At 41.1% G+C, this 18,959-nt stretch overlaps 1 protein-coding gene across 3 annotated transcripts in view; it reads left to right on the top strand.

The window, feature by feature from the left end:
• whrna (whirlin a) overlaps positions 1 to 18,959 on the top strand; it is a 102,014-nt gene that overhangs the window by 80,878 nt on the left and 2,177 nt on the right. For 2 of the 3 annotated variants that reach the window (XR_003051778.1, XM_008324275.2), the window contains exons 7-12: positions 2,797 to 3,009; positions 5,013 to 5,234; positions 9,938 to 10,012; positions 11,906 to 12,497; positions 13,226 to 13,392; positions 14,777 to 14,899. Coding sequence is in view for 2 of the 3 variants with exons in the window: in XM_008324275.2 (XP_008322497.1) it covers positions 2,797 to 3,009; positions 5,013 to 5,234; positions 9,938 to 10,012; positions 11,906 to 12,497; positions 13,226 to 13,392; positions 14,777 to 14,899 (1,392 nt within the window). In the remaining variant the exon portion in view is untranslated. The remainder of the gene's footprint in view (positions 1 to 2,796; positions 3,010 to 5,012; positions 5,235 to 9,937; positions 10,013 to 11,905; positions 12,498 to 13,225; positions 13,393 to 14,776; positions 14,900 to 18,959) is intronic. The other variant, XM_025062480.1, reaches the window with a different exon arrangement.

Here is an 18,959-nt window from a genome sequence, read left to right as displayed (position 1 = left end):
AGGTTGATTGATAGGTAGGTAGGCAGGAAGACAGACAGATAGATTGAACTTTTTTTTTTTTAATTAATTCCTGGGGAAATGAAGGCTCCAGCAGCAGTACAGCACTATAAACACGCAAGAACAGACGAAATAATTAAATAACGTTGTTATTTTTATCATGTTGTCATGTGTTGATTGATAGGTAGGTAGGCAGGAAGAAAGCATAGAAATTCTATGCATATACTGTACTACTGCATACCTCATTTTATCATTTAGCTTTATGGTATTCTATTTTGACAGCTATTCTTATATTATTTATGTAATGTATGCATATACAAATTAACAGTTTTGAACAAGATATAAACAACATGTTTCAGCCAGATATATTAGCATATAAAATGTCTTATAACTAGAATATTACTATATATAATTGTTGGTGAATATTAATTGATATTGATTATTTTATTTTGTTTGTTTATTACGTATATATATCTGTTCCATATGTATATTGAAACAATATTGGACGACTATGGACTTTCTCTGGGTACTGGTGGCTGCGTAACAATGACAGTGGCACTGTTTGCATTGATTTGCAACAATTTAATGCACTGCTTTGTTGTTCAACTGAAGTTAATCCTAGTGGAGTTGCCGTTTGGAGCTGTCCAAGACGGCAATCATAGATAAAGAAAAGCTGTGCCGTTAGCTAAAGAAAATCTACTTTTTGTCCTACGTTTAACCTGCATATGTTGCCAAAACTGTGTTTACAGCATATTTTCTATGTTCTATTCTAGGGCAGTAAAGTGGAGGTTTGTCCTCTTGCCTTACAGCAAGAAGGTCACTGGTTTGATCCCCTGTTTTGGTCTTCTCTTTTAAGTTCTCCCGCCTTTTGTGTGTCTATGTGTGTGTGGCTTTTGTCCAGCTTCTCCAGTCGAAAAGAGCAGTGATATTCTCACTGAATAAATTTACTATTCAGTGAGTTTTTACACAGCGGCACAAATAGAAAACTATTTATGTGTTAAGTAATTTCACATATATATAGATATACAGCGCACTATATATTGGACTCACCTATTCAATGAAAAACAGTTTCAGACACTACTTCAGTGCACGTAGTTAAATACAGTACATCATTAATGTTGCATATTTAACAGTGACGGAGAGACGCTGCTTCTTTCTCCGCCGTGTCATCACGACTGGGATATACAGTTATTGCTTGCGTAAGTGTACACTGGATGTACAATAGATTTTGCGGTGCATTGTGGGATACATTGAGTGCCTTTGTAGTGGACATCTTCTACTCACTAAACATTCGGACACCACTACGAAATGGCATGCCGCCTTATGTAGTGCACTATGTAGGATGTAAGGGGCTGGTTTGGGACACACTGGTCTCCTTTGGTTCCTCCTGGTGCAGCCTCTGTGACTCTCATTGATCTAAATGACCTTCAATCTCTCTCTTTCTTCTCTCTGTAACTTTATTAGTTCCATGACACAGTTCCAATGTTCAAGGATTTTTTCAGGGATTCTGTGGTCAGTGTCCATTGTCAGGGTCATGACATCACCTGCTGGACATAGGCAGAATCATCTTCCTCACTCTATAATCAACCTCTGATTGATCCACGAGCCGCAAGTTGAGACTCCTGCATTTTTTTGTGCGTTGTTGTGCAACTTAGCCGTTTCCTACAACCGTGAAGGCATCACTGGCTGTACTGTGCGGATCGGTCAGATGTAGAGAAACAGTGGTTCAAATTTCATGCATGTGACAGATGTGGGACACGTTCGTCTTTATCAAGTGTTGGGCAACGTGAGGTCTATGTTTTGCTCTTGTATGGCCCATGGCCATAAGTTGAGACAGTATGATAGGACATGATATAGAAATATACATTTTTGTGGCAGTGTTTTGGCAATTTTGTCAACAGTCACTTTGGATTGAAAAATAAAACAGAAAACGAACAAGGTTATTAGTTTTAAAGAGTTTATTGGAGAATTTATTGAAAGTTGTTGTCGAAGCTTTAATGAAGCTCCGGGGCGCAGGTCTTACAGAGAGCTGTTCGAGAGCGCCAGTTTGCAGACAAGTACATGTGACATTTATAGAGCGCTGGGTACATTTGTGCGTGCGTACAAGAATATGAGTGCACGTTGGCCTCAGTACAATCACCACCTGTGAGAGTATCTGGCCTGACAGGAATTCAGAAACAGCGGATACATTTTTCAAGGCTTTATAGGAGCCTGAGAAACTAGAACGAGTAGATTTCCCGTCACTGGCTAACACTGGTTGTTTCAGTGTTTTTCCACTGACTATGTGAGTTTCAGTGTAAGTCAAATGGTGAATAATAACACAGAATATAATTTTGTCATAACAGCAGCTTGAATGGAGAGAGTTCAGTCACACTAAACAGTAGAGTGAGGTGATTGCATGGCAGCACTGACTCTAGGTGGCAGCACTTTGACGCCATTGCTCCTCTCCTTTTTTTTTTTTTTTTGAAACCTTGTATGTCACAACCAGTAACTCATTTTATGTCGACCTGTTGACACTTTTGTCTTTTTTCTCCTCTCACCGTCATCCTCGTCTTGTTCTGTCAGCTCTTTATCCTTAACCATAAAAACACATCAAACCCATTTTACTGCCTCCACCAGTCCTTTCTGTGACCTTCTTTGTTCTCCCAAACATAATAACAATAATAATGTCATAAATAAGAAACAGAAGTTTTGTTTTTCTTTTTTAAAAAAAAAAAAAAAAACCGAATGAGGACTAAATATTCATCAATCTCATCTTTTTCTCATTGTTTTTTTTTCCTTTCTCTCCATCTCCATCAGCCGGGGTTTTACAAAGGTGTAGCGGGCTCACAGGTGACCCTGTCCAGTCTGGTGAACCAGTCCAGGGCCATGCTGGAGGACAAAGCACGCCACCTGCTGACGGAGGCAGAGCGGCAGACCATGGGTTACTACGTAGAGGAGTACAGAGAAGGACATATCGGAGCAGAGCAGCTGGTCATGGCTCTGTTCGAGCTCCTCAACACACACGCAAAAGTGAGGAAGATTCTACCTACGTATATAAGCATATAAGCCTAAAATACCAAGAGTTAGGTTAAGAAAATTGAAAATAGGAATGTCAGAAATAATTCATTTTTAATTAACATTTACTATTAGCGGTCAGCTTTATACAGTTTTTCAGAAATAACACCCTAGTTTTAGTGTAAGCTGCTCCAACACATTATTTAGTATTATTTTAAAATACATATCAACATTATTTGTGGGCAACTGGGCAACTTAATGCGTTATTGTTGCATTAATTCATTAACGCGAACAATTGTTTTATCGTGTGGTAACACATTTTTTAAAGTTAATATTTATTTATTATCGTTAACATCTGTTGTTCACCGGCTTTTTTTTTTGTGGGTGTGTAAAAGTCTGTTGCTTACTGTTGAGGCGCTCGCAGGACGTGGAAGAGAACTGACCTTTTGTAAAACCCTGTCTCTAAACGGTAATTGCCAGTTATACATCCTGGCAAACGTTGCTATGTAAACAAGGTCCTTCAAGCAACACGGTGAAGCGGCGTGACTACCTCCAGGAACTTATTTAAGCCAGAAGTAGTATAAAATGTTTGTTTTGGAAATAGGATAGGGTTTTACTTTATTCATCCCCAAGGGAAATCGTTCAGTCGACACAGCAGAAAAAGTACAGAAATATACTTAAATTAAAATCCCCCCTCCCTATCTAAACATCAAAAATCTTGGTATAAACAAATATATTGATAATATAAAATAATAATAATTAAGAAAACATTTTATATTATTGTTATAAAAATGGGTAAAATAACCAAGTGAGGGATGACAGTGTCGAGTGGAAAAATGGAAACTCTCAATTCGATGTCTTCAATAGTTACTTTCTCGTAACTTGGAAAAGTTAGGTATTTCATGAACCTCGTATTCTGAAGCTATACATATTTTATATCTATATGTACACATATGTATTTATTTTTTGTGGATTGCTCACGGTTTAGATTTGTTTTGCCTTCTCCATGGGCTTTTACAACCTCTCACCCTGCGCTGGGCTTCACCTTCCAAACATACAAACCTGTGGTTCTATTCTACGGTGTCTTGATGCAAAGCTCTCTCTCCTTCTCTGAGAGCTGCAGCCTTTACAGCTGCTCTCTGTGGTCCAGGCGTCCATTCATCTCAAATGCACAAAATCACAGCAGCGCTTCGGCTAGCACATTAGAAATAGCGTTGGAGACGACGAGGCTGGTTTAAATTTAGATGGTTAATTTAAATCTAATCTCGTCAACATCACACGTGTGAGTGAGTCAAACCAAACAGACGCTGTTTTTAAAAGCTCCATAAAACACAACGGAGCAGAGAAGAGAGAGAAATGCTGCCGCAGATTTATTAAGAAAAGTCGTTGAAGGAACAAACTTGCTTTTTAATCAAATGAACACATTCACGGAGAACAGAGGACGTAATTCAAGGGCTCTTTTACAAACACACACACTTTAAAAAGATTAGACATGAAAGTCAGAATCATCAAAATGACAAATACTCACTGATCTTCACAAAGATGTAAAGAAGGTTCATTTACAATCCTGGATTATACTCCCTCGTTGTTAGGTAGCATTTGTTCAGGGAAACCTACGTTTTTGGAGTGATTTAGTCATTTGTTTTTTTCCACTGCACCAAAGTCCACAGATAATATCAGTCATTTTACGTCACAGCATTTTGTTGTTGTTTTTTTTTCTCTAGTTCTTCAAGTAGACAAAAAAATTCAAATGAGGCCGAAGTTCTTGAGCAGCTCCAACCTGACCACCACATAAAATGATAATGTTACGAATGGACTTTTCTGGTTTTCTTTCAAGAAAACATTTCTGAGACGTAACAGTAACATCATTAAAGTAAATGTCTTACGTTATCACCGGAATGAACTACGCTGACTGTTTGTCAGTACCTCATAAAACTGCTCTTTGTCTTTGAGCTTGATTTGAACCACTAATCACAGTCCCCCTCCCTGATCTTCTGCTCTCCCCCCCCTCTCCTCAGTTCTCGTTGCTGTCCGAGGTCAGAGGCCTGGTGACCCCTCAGGATCTGGAGTGTTTTGATGGGATGGTGCTCAGACGTGAAATCCAGGCTCTGAAGGCCCGACAGAACAAACCCGGTTCCTCAACCCTGCAGCCAGACTCCCTGTCCATGGTGTCCTACCCTGACACGCTCACCTCTTCTTCAGCTAGCTTCATGACAAACACCACCCTCAGCTCAGCGCGGGTAAGTGACCCTGTCCAGAGCTGTCACTGACCGTCTGTAGACCCTCTGAGTGGAGGTGACATTTTAACCTTCGACCTACACTTCCACAAATAACTGTGCTGCCCTATCACTCTGACTTGGTTTCCGTTTTATCTATATTTGAAAATACTTACAAGGGGCTGGCAGTCGCGCTAAGTACATACTTGAAGTATTTGTGTAACCCAGCCTTGCTTGATGAGTGCTTGACGATGGATGGATAGGATGGATGGATGGTTGGATGGATGGATGGATGGTTGATTGATGGATGGATGGTTGAACTGATGGATAAGGATGGATGGAATGATGCACTGATGAATGGATGGATGGATTGATTGATGTATGGATGGATGGATGGACGGATGGTTGGATTGATGGATGGATGGATGGTTGAACTGATGGATAAGGATGGATGGAATGATGCACTGATGGATAGTTGGATTGATTGATTGATGTATGAGTTGATGGATGGATGGATGATTGGTTGGATTGATAGATGGATTGATGGATGGTTGGATGGATGGATGAACTTAAAGGTTAAAAGCACAGTCTTGCTCATGCATGGATCCATTCTGAGCCACCCCATTTTTCATAGTCCCTAGTGGCCAGCAGTGGTATTCCAAGTAAAAAAAATGCCAAACCTCTGCTGACTTCACCCACATTCTGGGAAGGGAAATCTACAGTTGGTCCTTGCAGAGAGCTGATCTGGGACCGACATTAATCCACATTCTTAGAATCCATGAGTTTTTAGAAGGAATTGAAAACGAATGAATTTTCAGCAGTTTATTTCATTGTCCCATCATTATTTATTTGATTGACACCTGCATCTGCCCGGTAGAAGCGTTTGGACTTGGAAGCATCTGTTAGCATCATAATCGTGCTGTGAACCGCTGATCTTCACAACCAAAGAGTGAAGTTTACTTCTTCAGTGTAGATACTGAAGGAAGGAGTACCTTCAGTAGGTACCTTCTCAAAACTTCTGCTGATTCTATCCTCCGTCAAACTGACGTTTGGACTTATTTCAACCTGAGACCATGAATCACATTTTTACTGTGATGGCATCACCACAACTGCACGGGTGTTGATGGATGGAACTGAGGCCTGATGTTTGTGGACGGCTGTTTGTTTGCACCGTGATTGACGACTATATGTGTATGTGCGAGTGAGAGAAAGTGAGACTGATTCCACAGCAGGAAAGTTTTTGTTGTTTATCTTTCACTGACTTTGTCGACTTCAACAACGACGGGTTTCAGCGGTTGACGGTTGGGATAGAATCATATTGCTGCTACTGCTGCTGTTACCGCTGTTGCTGCTGCTGCTGTGGCTATTATGTGATTGTTTTTGTTTGTCTCTTTCCACCTCACAACCAAAATCACCCCTCTCCCCCCCACCACCACACACACCCCCTGTCATCATAACAGGAAAGACTGCTCTGGCTGATAGATATGATGGAGGTAGGCCTGACTGCTCTGAACAGATGGGTGCCGTGTGTATATGTGTGTGTGTGTGTGTATATGTGTGTTTTTGCAGTGAAATTGTTTTGCTGTGTTTCTGTCATGCCATCATACGTAAATGACTGATTGATCCTGATTGTGTTGTTTTAAATCTAAGCCTTTATTTGTATGAAGTGCTCAGTGTCTGTGAAGATTCTCAGTCATCCAGGTCATGGTCAAGGTTGAAGAGTTCAGGTTGAAAATTTCACGTCCGGTTGCCTAACAGAACCTTGAAGTGCTCAATGTTAAAAAGATATTTTCTTTTTGTCTAAAGAAATTGGATGGAAGGAAAAACTACTTTAAAAAATGCTACAAAATATCAAATTACTAAAGGAATAACTTGGCACCAATCTGAGTAATTTTGCAAAACAATTATTGTTGACATCAAATTATTTTACTTTTATACTACGAGCACTATCAGGATGGTCCGGATTTAAAATCTAATTAGTCCATTAATGAATTTTGTACCAGTGTTTCTCTGTGGTACTGTATCTCCGACATGAACAAGTACTAATCATGAATCATCCTTGTCACCGAATTATATTATGAGTTGTTGTAGTTGTACTCGGCGCTTTGACCCAGAGGCAATGTCTCTGTCATAGGTGTGGAACCCCAGGGTTCACCTCCTGGGCAAGTTCGAATCCCGGTTAGGGCGGTTGGTACCTTCCAGTGGACTCACCACCCACAGGAAGGTTCAGGGGGGTTGGTACGGTGCAATGTGATTTGGGTGGTGGTCATGGGGCCCCCTGCCTCCGCAACCCGGTAACGGATAAGCGGATGAAAATGGATGGATGTAGTTGTACTAATTCATTGCTATGTATGAAGTGATACAATAATCAAAAAGAATTGTTGGAAAGATTCTGCTTTACTGTGTCTGTATCACTGTAGTTAACAGATGAATATTTTAACAATTTAATTATTGTACACTAAGTTCCTTCAACGGAGCTGCTGACAGAGGTGGTGGTGGTGGATCTACACAGGAACTTCTCACCTGTTCAAATGTGACACTGAAAGGCATGGGCAGAGAGAGGGGTGAGTGAAGGAGACCTCTTGTCATCGGTCAATCTGTCTTCAGTTCAGGTGATAACAGCTCCTGTAGGATTTGTCAGATGACATGTAGCATCAGCTAACATCTATCAAACAGGGAAAGACCTCCAGGACTGGTCACGGTCTCTTAGGTTCTCTTCAGACTGTCACTGGGTTTTTGTCAAACACCTCTTTATTCTTCTGAGAGAATCATTCATCTTCTGAGAATCAGTCAGCCTCAGCCATCTTCGGAACACTGTCCCTTCAGGTCCTTTAACATGAAAATGTTAATTTAACTGGGGTGATGGAGCTGAGGTAGAGGAGTCAAGATGATGAAGCTGAGACGATAGAGCTAAGATGATGGAGCTGAGGTCGTGGAGCTAAGATGATGGAATTGAAGAGAACGAGCTGAGACGATAGACCTAAGATGATGGAGCCAAGATGATTGAGCTGAGGTCATTGAGCTGAGGTCATGGAGCCAAGATGATGGAGCTGAGACGATAGAGCGTAGATGATGGAGCTGGGGTGATGGAGCTTAGATGATGGAATTTAAGAGATGGAGCTGAGATGATGGAGTTCAAGTGATGGAGCTGAGGTGATGGAGTTGAAGTGATGGAGCTGAGATGATGGCACTAAAGTGATAGAGCTACAGTGATGTAGCTGAAGTGATGCAGTTGAAGTGACGTGGCTGAGGTGATGAAGCTTTTGTTGTGTTTTTAACAGCAGAGTTTAATTAAGAACAGCGTTCCTCTGAAGACCGCTTCCCACCTTCAGAAATCCCTCACTGCTCTGCCACAAATTACCTCCTTGCCTTTGTTCTCCTCCTCTCCTTTTTTTACACTTGAGAGACTGATCCTCCAGAACTCAGCTCATGGTTCTCTCTGGATTTGACAGAACACAGGTTTCCATTTTTGGAAAAGATCTGGATGAATGTGAAAACATTGGCTTTAGACTCAACATTTCTCCAACAGTGTGAAGAGGAATAGACTTTGACACATTGGACACTGTGGTGCTGTTTTTCGGACAAGACAGTATACATGCACGTTTGTTCCTGGACAGGACGTTTGTCCACTCTTGTAGGTTTGACATTTGTCCAGTAGAGCTGGTTCACATGTATCTGTCTGTCAGTGTGTCTTTGGGCAAGACATCTTAAGACACCTTACACTATGTTGTCAAGCTCCAGTCCAAAGACCAGAATAGAAGGGATTTTGATTGTTGTTTTAACAAGAAAAATCAAAAGTAGGAGTGGAATCTCTCCAACAACAGTAAAGTCACGATCTTGTTACGTAAATAAAGTAAGTAAACAGTCAAATATTTAAAATATAAATAAAATATTTATTTATATTTACTAAAAGCAGTAAAAGACAATGTGTACTTCTCTCTGGAAGCTCATGAACTTAATCCTACCAAACTTACTGAACGTACCTTGACTTCATTTCGTCGAGGTTTCAGTCGGTTTGGAGTTTTTGTCCCAGTCTAAAAACTGGGTCAGAGGAAAAAGTTAGTCTATTGAATCTTACCATTCCATTATTATTGTCTATGAAATATTGATTATTATTATAAGTTTATGTTGTAGATAAATGTAGCAATATTGAAATGTTGACGAAAGTCTACGACAATTTTGACTTTAGATTATTGTTCCTCGGCTGTCTGTTGTTTGTTGTTCTTCCAGGTCACATGTTCAGAGTCACTGCTGAAGGACTTCATCCCTAACAGAACTCTAACTCTTCACCAATAAATGTCATCGTCATCATTTGTTCTCACATCTCACACTGCCTCCATATAATTTTTTGCTTATTTCAGGCCTGGTGAAAGAAGATCATTTTTTTCTTCTGAAGTTCTTGTGTGGAGTTTACACACAGTCCTTCAAAAAACTGAAATCTGAATCCGTTGTCTCACCAGTCAGTTCCAAGTTTGAATGTAAATTTGACAACTCTGCCCCATCTCTACAGAAAACTACAACTGGATGGTTTGAAAACAGCTTTTCTTGTGTTTGTTTTGGAACAAAATGAAACAGAATCTGTGCAAAATAAGAAGCTCCTACTAAATCTAATATGACATTTATCTCTCTCTCCCACTCTCTGTCTTTCCCTGTCTCTCTCTCTCTCTCTCTTTTTCACTCTCGCTCTCTTTCTCTCTCTCTCCATCTCTCTGTCCGGCGTCTCTCAGAACGACAGCATGGTGGAGAGCAACGGTGAGGATCCTCCAGAGAGTCTGAACACCCTGCTGACTGACATCTCTCTGGTGAGACTGGACGGCAGGCGTTGGTCTGCCCAAAATGGCTAGGATAGTGGGGAGAGTGGGAGGGAGGGGAGGAGCTGTGCATCAGGGGAGAGTGAAGAGGAGAGAACAGTGAGTGAGTTTCCAGTGGAGACAGACGTTGGAACTGGGAATGATGTCAGACCCAGGCAGAGTTTTCAGTGGGTGGTGGTGACTTTAAAGCTTGGTTTTTATTTTATATGTCAACATGAAACTCCTCATTTCCACCACAATAACATGTTCACTGAGGCCAGTAGAGGGCAGCACTATATCTAAGGCTGAGTTTTTTTGGTTTTATATTTTTTTAAGATTTATATAGAGACCTATTAGAAAGGCAACAAATTTCAGGTTTTTGCAGTAAAAATTGTGTGAACTATACATAGACTCACTTTTTGTTCAGGAATACCTAAAACAAACAAATATATATATGTATATAGGCTATATATTTTTTATGTATTTATTTTTGAGTTAACACACTACATTTTTGTCCAATGTGTAAATATTTCAAAGCGTCCTACTCTCTTTTCTTCCATAGTATAGCGTTCTAGGCTGATGTCTACCAAAGATGGATAGAAGTTCTATTTATTATGTTGTTGTCTTTAGGCAAGTTAAAAATATTGTCGTTGTCAAGTGAATCACTATCTACACATCAGGCCACTATATTAATGGCTAGATTAGTTAGCGCTAACTAAAGCTAGCTAAAGGCAATCTGTACAGGCAGGTTGTACTCATTGCACTGGCTTTTTAAAATTATTTATTTGTTTATTTTGTTGTTTGGGCTGGTGTTCTGCTACTTTGTCATTTCATTAGCAAATGTTTTTTTTTAATTTCATCTCAGGATTTTCAATAAGAGGTTGGAACAAGGTCTTGACCATCACTTTAGCTATGGATACATGTCAATTTTACAGTTTCTATTTAAAAGTGTGACTACATGTTCCGGTAGCCTTTTCTTTGTTTTTGTTTGAGGGGGTTCGCAGGCTCCAAAAACAAAAACAAATTGTGTGACCACCTACGTATCCAAAGCAACAAGCAATATCTAAAGAATNCGGGGGGGGGAGGGGGTGAATAACTGAATACATCATCCCACTCACTTTTCTGTCTTAAGTTTGTCTTCTCTCGTTGTTTTATGTCTCATTTGTCTTCCCACCGTTCAGTTTATGTTTGTCTCACACACATGAAGAGGTCACAATATTACCAAGAACACCGACGAACTCTTCATCACTAACTGGTTCTTTAAGGTACCAAATAGTGTCTGAAGGATTGTAGCCAACTAACCTGTGTAGATGTGGGCTGTGGTGGCCTGGTGGTTAAGGAATTGGCCTTGTTTCTGGAATGTCACAGGTTCAAATCCACCGGCCACCAGCGTGAGACCGTACTTGCACACTGCCTAAAGACAAACCGATATTTGGTCTGTGTAAAATTGATGGTTTATTTAATGGACTTTGGTGGAGAGACCTCATGTTTAAAGAGTGCCACAAACTTTAAATATCTTTCAAATTCATATTGACGTTGAAACACTGAGCTAAAAGTCCATCACATTCCTGAGATTTTGCGTAAGACTTTAGTTGAGGAGCTAAAGTCAGTGTTTAGTAAAGCTGCTATAATTTCCCTGATCTTACACCAGTCACCTGACTGACTGTGACTACAGTAACCACAGTGCCAATAATTATACAGTGACACACCGACTGTGTGTAAACTCATACAGACTCGCTTTTAGTTCCCCTTTTATTGTTGGCAAACAAATCAGCTGGAGGGGACTTATTGCCCTCAACTTCCACGCTCCATATTTACACTGTCACACTTTCTACTGCAGTTCATTGTGGTTACGGTAAATTGATGCAGGGCTAATCAATGATGATGAATATGCTCTCACTACAGGATGATGTAGAGTCCGCCACTGCAGAATCACCCCCCACCTTCAAGCCTCCACCCCCTCCAGGGGTCCACAGGCGACAGAGTAGACGAGAAAAGCTCAACAAATGCCCCTCGTCCGAATCTTCCCACTCGGGCTTGTACTTTACGGCCCTATCTTCTCACAACCACAGCAGAGAGTCGGAACGACCACCAGCCATACCCTCACTGCACCACAAACGAGACCGACCAAGGAAAGCGTCTCAGGACTACGCCACGGTCAGAAAGACCGTGCCGTCCAAGAATGAACCCCTAAATCCTGCCCAGTTGTCCTCAGTCACTCAGCACAACATCGGTCCTTTCCCCCGGGTCCAGTCCCCCTGCAGGGCCACCAAACCTACCAAACCTGCCACCCCTACACCTTCACCTCCACCTCCACCTCCACCTCCACTGCCTGCTCCTCATCCACCTCCATCTCTGCATCTTAAGCCCTTGTCTATATCCAAAACTCCCCCAGTTTCCCCTCCAAGCTCTAAAGCACAGTTTGTTACAGTGGAGGTTCACAGGCCAAACGCGGAACCCGACGTCAACGAAGTGAGGCCCCTCCCTCAAGCTAGAGGTGAGGAACATAGGTCGCCTGAGGCCGAACGGACCTTCAGCTAAACTGTTAGACCTAAATATTAAAGGACTATTTCAGGTTGTATCTGTACTCTCAGTAACTTGGTAAATTACTTTACAAAGTTAGTTTCTCAAATTATACAAAACTATGAAAAGAGATTTTATTTTATTAGGAATATGCATTTTTGCAAATTCCGTTGTTTTGTTCTGGTTCTCGGTGCAGGTGACGCTACGTACAGCTGAGCCAAGTCACCATGGAAAAACTATTCCTTCAATATTTAAACTGTTATATTAACTGTTAAAAAAAGCACATGAGGGAAGATATTTTAATTAATTTATAGTCATGTTTTATTAACAGCCGTCTGAGTTTTAAAAACCCTTTGGTCTGAAACGTCCTTATTTTCTTCAGTGTCAGAATTTATGCTGTGAGACGCTCGTCCCTCAGCAGCTCACTGGAGCGTGACCTGAATGGGCCACCATCTCCGGACTGAACAGCAGACTTTTTTTTTTTTTTTATCAGAGCACAGGAGTTGTTCATGCTGACAGTGCTGAAAACAAGGCCGCAAGAAATGTACTGCATGTGGACCTAGGCTTTAAACGCAGAGGACGATCTAGTGGTCCAGATGTCAGTAAATAGGAATGTAATTAGGATTACAGAAGAAAACAGTCTGGTCAGGACTGTGGTGAGGAAGTGACATTGTTGACATGTCTGCCTGCTCCCCTCACCAGGTGGCGCCCTGTCTCAGCTGTCAGACAGCGGGCAGACCCTCAGTGAGGACAGTGGCGTGGACATAGCTGAGACAGGACACGTCAACAAAGTCAGCAGCCCCCATACTTCACGCACTCGCCTCCCCCAAGACACCCAGGGAGGCAGGGGGGACAAGCCCTCCAAACCGGTGAGGCAATGACAGGTCCACATTGAAGGGTGGTCGGGGGTCTAAAAGTACAAGAGTAAAGTGGTAAAATGTGAAAAGTTATCATTTAAACAAAAGTAAAATAAGTTAAAAAAAAAAAGTCAAATGTTCATGAGAAAAAGTACCATGAAAGAAAGTGGTAAAAAGTTTATGGAAGAGTATTGTCACCTGGAAACTATTTGAATTAATTCACAGCTTTTTATCCCATAATACTGTACCATGGACTTTGTGCTCATTTTCTTTAAGGTTTTATTACCACTTTATTCTCATGGACTTACAACCTTGTGTAAAACCTTTTTTATCTTCTGTAACTGTAGAACTACGACTTCAACTATAAATGTAACAGTGTCATTCTGGTTAACTTCAATTTCCTCCTTTATACTTATACATTTATTCTCATAAATGTAATGCTTTATACTTGTGATTTCGTTTTGTATTGCCTAAAGGTGGCGCTAATAAGCCATCATAAAATCATTATTATTTTTACAACATGTTGACTGTCCTGCTATCAGACAGTTTGTATTGTCATCACTGTCCAAAACAGAGTCGTTGTCATTCTGCTTCCTTGGGTTCTGTGTCACTAAGAAATGATTTCCAATGCCAGAGTCATCAATTTACAAATTTTACCTCCCCTCCGCCACATAGGAAAAATTGTAAAGTAAAATATCATCAGGAACATTTTTTTAATTGGAAGATTTTCACTGTCAGAACTGCTGAAGCCAAAACATCCCTGTTTGCTTTTCAACATACAGTATGTCTGACGTTTTAGGAACCTCTAAATCTATAACGTTCATCAAGAATACCTTGGTTCTCTCAGCCCTGGTACTCCTGTGATTGATTTAGCTGAAATCCCTTCCCCCTCAGTCTGTTTCACTCATGTTTTTATTATGATTTCTCATTCATCCAATCACAAACTCCCATCATTTAGCATGGCTGGAGTTCAGCTTCTCCACTCTGCACTCTGACATTACTCTCAGATTCTTATTGATGAACCATGGAGACACCCAGGTGGGGCTGGATGGAGTATGTAGATGGTTGATAGATCCTTCTGTAGAACCATCAGGGCGCTGATATTTACCTTGGAATATGGACTAATGTAGTTAAGAAGCAGCAGATGAGAAAATCCACACTGACTGACAGGAAGTGAGTGGAACAGCAGGTTCACAGAAATGTCACCACATAAGGTAGAAATAGAACTGAAGGTCTGGTTCTGATGTGGACCAGTCGACACACGGAGACCCCCCCGGTAGAATCAGGTTTCTGTTCGAACAGCCATCATGTCTCCTGTGTTGTTAATGTTATTATAAATTGTATTTATTATAATGCTGTGCTTCCTTGTCATAACCTGTCGTCTGTCTCACTGTAGCCAGGACTGTTGGAGCCCACGTCTACATTAGTCAGGGTGGCAAAGAGTGCCAGCACCCTTGGCATTGCCATCGAAGGTGGAGCCAACACTCGACAGCCGCTGCCAAGAATCGTCACAATACAGGTGAGTCTAGGGCAGTTCTTCTTAAAAACGGGGGAAGGGTGAGGCAGTTAGGTGCCAGGGGGGGTCGTAAGGGTCTCCAATGGAATATGGCATGCTGGACGTTCTACTGCTGTAATGCTTGAATGATAACAAGGCTCCAGTCACTAGGTGGCAGCAACTCATAGTTTATACTTATAAAAATATATGTTATCAGGTTCTGACAGAAATTAAATTGAGAACCACTGGTCTGGGGTGGGGGGGGTTTACGTAGGAGCCAACAACAACTGGGCCGTGTCCCTGAAGTTGTAAATGAAGTATGACCCATATAGTTAGCCCAGTGGTTCCCAAAACCTTCTCTGCTGGGCCCCCCTTTGGTTCATTTGAAAATGTTTGCACCTCCCACTCAATAAAAAAAACAGGACGCACACACATATATTGTTTTCAGATTTGTTTATTTCACACATCTTATATAAAAAAATATATTTTATATCAAATATAACTGTTTTAATACACCTTTAAACTTTATGCTAGCACTTCATCAGTTGGCTGGAGTGCTCAGAGCTGCTACTGCTGCTCTGAGCAGATCAAACGGGCGACAGCAAAAAACGGGAGCGAGAGTTTAAAATAACGACCTCCTTTGCAATTATATTATCAAATAGTCATTTGATCACACCGCCTTCAACTAATCTGTTTTTGCCAGTCTCTTGTTAAACATTTACAGCAGGGGACAATATGCCGTGTTACGTTTTATTCATTAATTCTATCCGTGTCACTTGGGAACCTCTGAGTTAGCTCATGGTGGCGTTTCATTAACAGATTGTTGGCAGCTAGTAGCTACTGTTGCTAAATACTTTCTTAAGATTTTGACAGGAGCCAACTGTAGCTGGACCTCATCTACTGGCTACAAAGATTATTTTCTCTCTACCCATGTCCTCTAACTTTGACGCTAACACTTAGCTATGATATCTGGACCCCCTCTGGTTATTATTTGACTTTCAAGCTACTTCTTTAGCTATGTGTTATAGCTAAGAGCTACTTTAGCTACTTTAGCTACATGGTGTTTATCAGACTCAAACTAATTAATTTAGTCACTTCTGTGCCTACACTTCACTATATTTTCAAGTGCTTCGTTTAGCTCCAATACTGTATTATTCAGTTATATATGTATATATAAATGGAGCAGGTGCTCTAAGAACCAAAGCATCCGCTGCGGCTGCTGCTCTGTCACAAAAACAAACACCGTCGGCCCTGAATGCGAGCTGAGGCTTTTACATTGTTTTCACATTTCACTAAAATTTGCAAGTCAACAAAGCCTTGCATCAGACCAGGACCATCAGCTGCATTAATCACCACACACCACACAGAATCATGGAGTCAAAATTTAAATATGAGAGCGACTGGCAGCCAGAGACCAGAGTCCACACCAGGTTTGAAGCTGTCGCTCAACCTCCGTCTCCCCTGAGGTGATGACTGAAATAAAAGAAGGCTGCTGATTGCCGGGGGAGGAATAAGAAGGGCCGACAATCAGCAAATTCATGTAATCATAGGGAGCACTAGAAGAAAAGGAGGGCAAGTGAGGGCACAGGAGAAGAGAAAGAGAGAGAGAGAGAGAGAAGAACAAGAAGAGAGAGGGACAACAAGGAGGTATGGGAGTCGGAGTTTGTTTTGATGAGGATGGCATGATATGAGGCCAAGATATATGTCAAAAAGTTCTAAGACAAATGTTAAAAACAGCACATCGCCTCCATCCTCATTCACCTCCACTCTTCTCCACCTTACAAAATTTACAATTTCCTCCATGGCCTTGCCCCTCAGTTCCTCTCCAAACTCCTCCATCCCTACACCCCAACCCAGACTCTTCGCTCCACTGACTCAGGTGATTGTGCCTTCAGCTTTGCCACACCCACCATCTGGAACTCTCTCCTCCCAGATATACGTACGTAATGTCCTCTCCTTGAACATCTACAAATCCTCCCTCAAAACGAATCTTTTCAGAATGGCTGTCAACATATAACCCCCCCATTCACCCTGTTTGTTGTAATTTTGTTTTCACGTTGAGTTGGGGTTTTTAAGAATGGCGCTAAATGTAAATCCCAGTTATTATTAGTAGCATTACCATTTCCTCTCCTACTTTGTCAGGTATATATATTTGTGTTTATGTTTTGTGATTACAAACCACTTTTCCTGAACAACCTAAAAACTGGTCTTTAAGAAGGCCCTAATTCAGGAATGTCAAACATATGGCCTGGGGGCCAAAACCGGCCCGCTAAGGTGTTTGATCTAGCCCGCATGATGAATTTTAAAAATACACAAACTCTTCATGTATTATAGGATATTTTTTGTAAAAATTATATTTCATTAAATATGAATACATAATCATAAAAAGCTTGTTGCATAAAAACAAAGGGGAAAAAATGGACTTTGTCATCTATAGTTTATTATGTTATGATTATACTGGTCCCGGCCCACTTGACATCTAATTAAGTTGTATGTGGCACCTGAACCAAAATGCTAAATGGAAAATGATTTTGTCAGTGGCCCTCAGCTGAGAACTGTCATAATGAAAGAAACTACAATTACTACATATATACAGTTCAAGGCCAAGACTTACATTACATGACTTGTATCTGCTGACTATTATGACCAGACTTTCCACCACTAACAATCATCTGTAGCCACATGATCTGCTGACCACTAGTGGAATCCATAAATGAACATCTGCTTCTCAGTTTTTGTTTTTAGTGGAGATACAGTATGTTTGAAACCCAGGACTTAAAAACTAATGAACAGGATTTAAATCTTTCAGGCAAATGGGCTGAAACTTTAACCAGGTTAAATTATTGACGGCTCTGTAATGAAGAAGTCCATGTTTCTTTCATTTGCACAGACATCATTTTTAGGCGTAGGGCATGATCGATCACAGTGGTGAGTCAGAGCCACATGGTAACAACGTCACTGCTGCATCCCCGGACAATAACAATGTTGGGCTCTGTGGTCATTTGAAGGTGTTAATAACAAGACTGCCTTAAGGATACAATTCTTCAGTTTCTCAGATGAAATCCAAAACTTTGGTGTCACCCGGAGAATGTTAAGTCGGTGTTATTTAGCCCTGAAGCAAAGCAAAAAGCCTGAAGCTCTTCAGGGTCAGTCTGAGCAGAAGAAGAAGGTCTAACTGTTTTAACAATGCAGCATGGCCTCTCACCTCAGGTTACCTCTTCACAACCACTGAAGACGAAGTATGAGTTTAGTTCTGATGAGCCAGAATCAGTCTAGCGTTATCAGTTCACATCACCTCCTTCTGAGAAAATAGTCCATAGTCAGTGCCGTCTTCTCATCATGACGACTCCCCGCTCCACTGGCTTGGAGTAATTGTTGGAGGCTCAGTAAATAAAAGAGACACTAGTGATGATGGTGATGATAGTGACGATGGTGATGATCCAGGTCAGGGTGAGAAGGAGCTGCTGGTGGCTACAGCCATTGTAGCTCCATGTAATATAGTCTTATATTCCTTAACTAGACTGTCATAGTCTAAAGGGGGAAGGAGGACATTAAGAGGTATTTTCCAAGTCCCAAGGACAAAGTATTAAGTATTAAGTTTTTTTTATTATTATTTTAAAACCACAACAACAACAGGACTGTTGTAGCTAATGTTAGCTCTGGTTTCTGTACAAGGACTGTTGTAGCTATCATTAGCTCTGGTGTATGTGCTCACTCACATCGAGCAAATAGCAAATGAACCTTAGATGTAAATTTAGGGAACTTTAGAAGGTTTCGATTAAATATGTCATTACAGTCGGAGATCTGGTTGTAAATCCACAATGTTTGTCCACAGGCTTCTGCACTGGCAGGACTATTGAAGAAAGTTCTGGAGATCATCAGGTAAGACCACAGTACTCTGTAGTACACTCTGTATCACACAAATACCTTCATTTGGCCAAACTAAAACCATCATGTCTATTTGAATTAGGAGAGGCGATGGTAGTTGTCACTTTACCACACCCTCCACCAACACCTCCCTCACTGTTGGCACACACACACACACGTCACCTGATGCTAACCAAACTGCTCCGTCTTTACAGGT

The sequence above is a fragment of the Cynoglossus semilaevis genome, chromosome 14 (genome assembly GCF_000523025.1).
Source record: "Cynoglossus semilaevis isolate Cse_v1.0 chromosome 14, Cse_v1.0, whole genome shotgun sequence".
Taxonomy (NCBI): Eukaryota; Metazoa; Chordata; class Actinopteri; order Pleuronectiformes; family Cynoglossidae; genus Cynoglossus; species Cynoglossus semilaevis.
The sequence above is the reverse complement of the archived record's forward strand: the minus strand, read 5'-3'. Positions and strand labels throughout refer to the sequence as shown.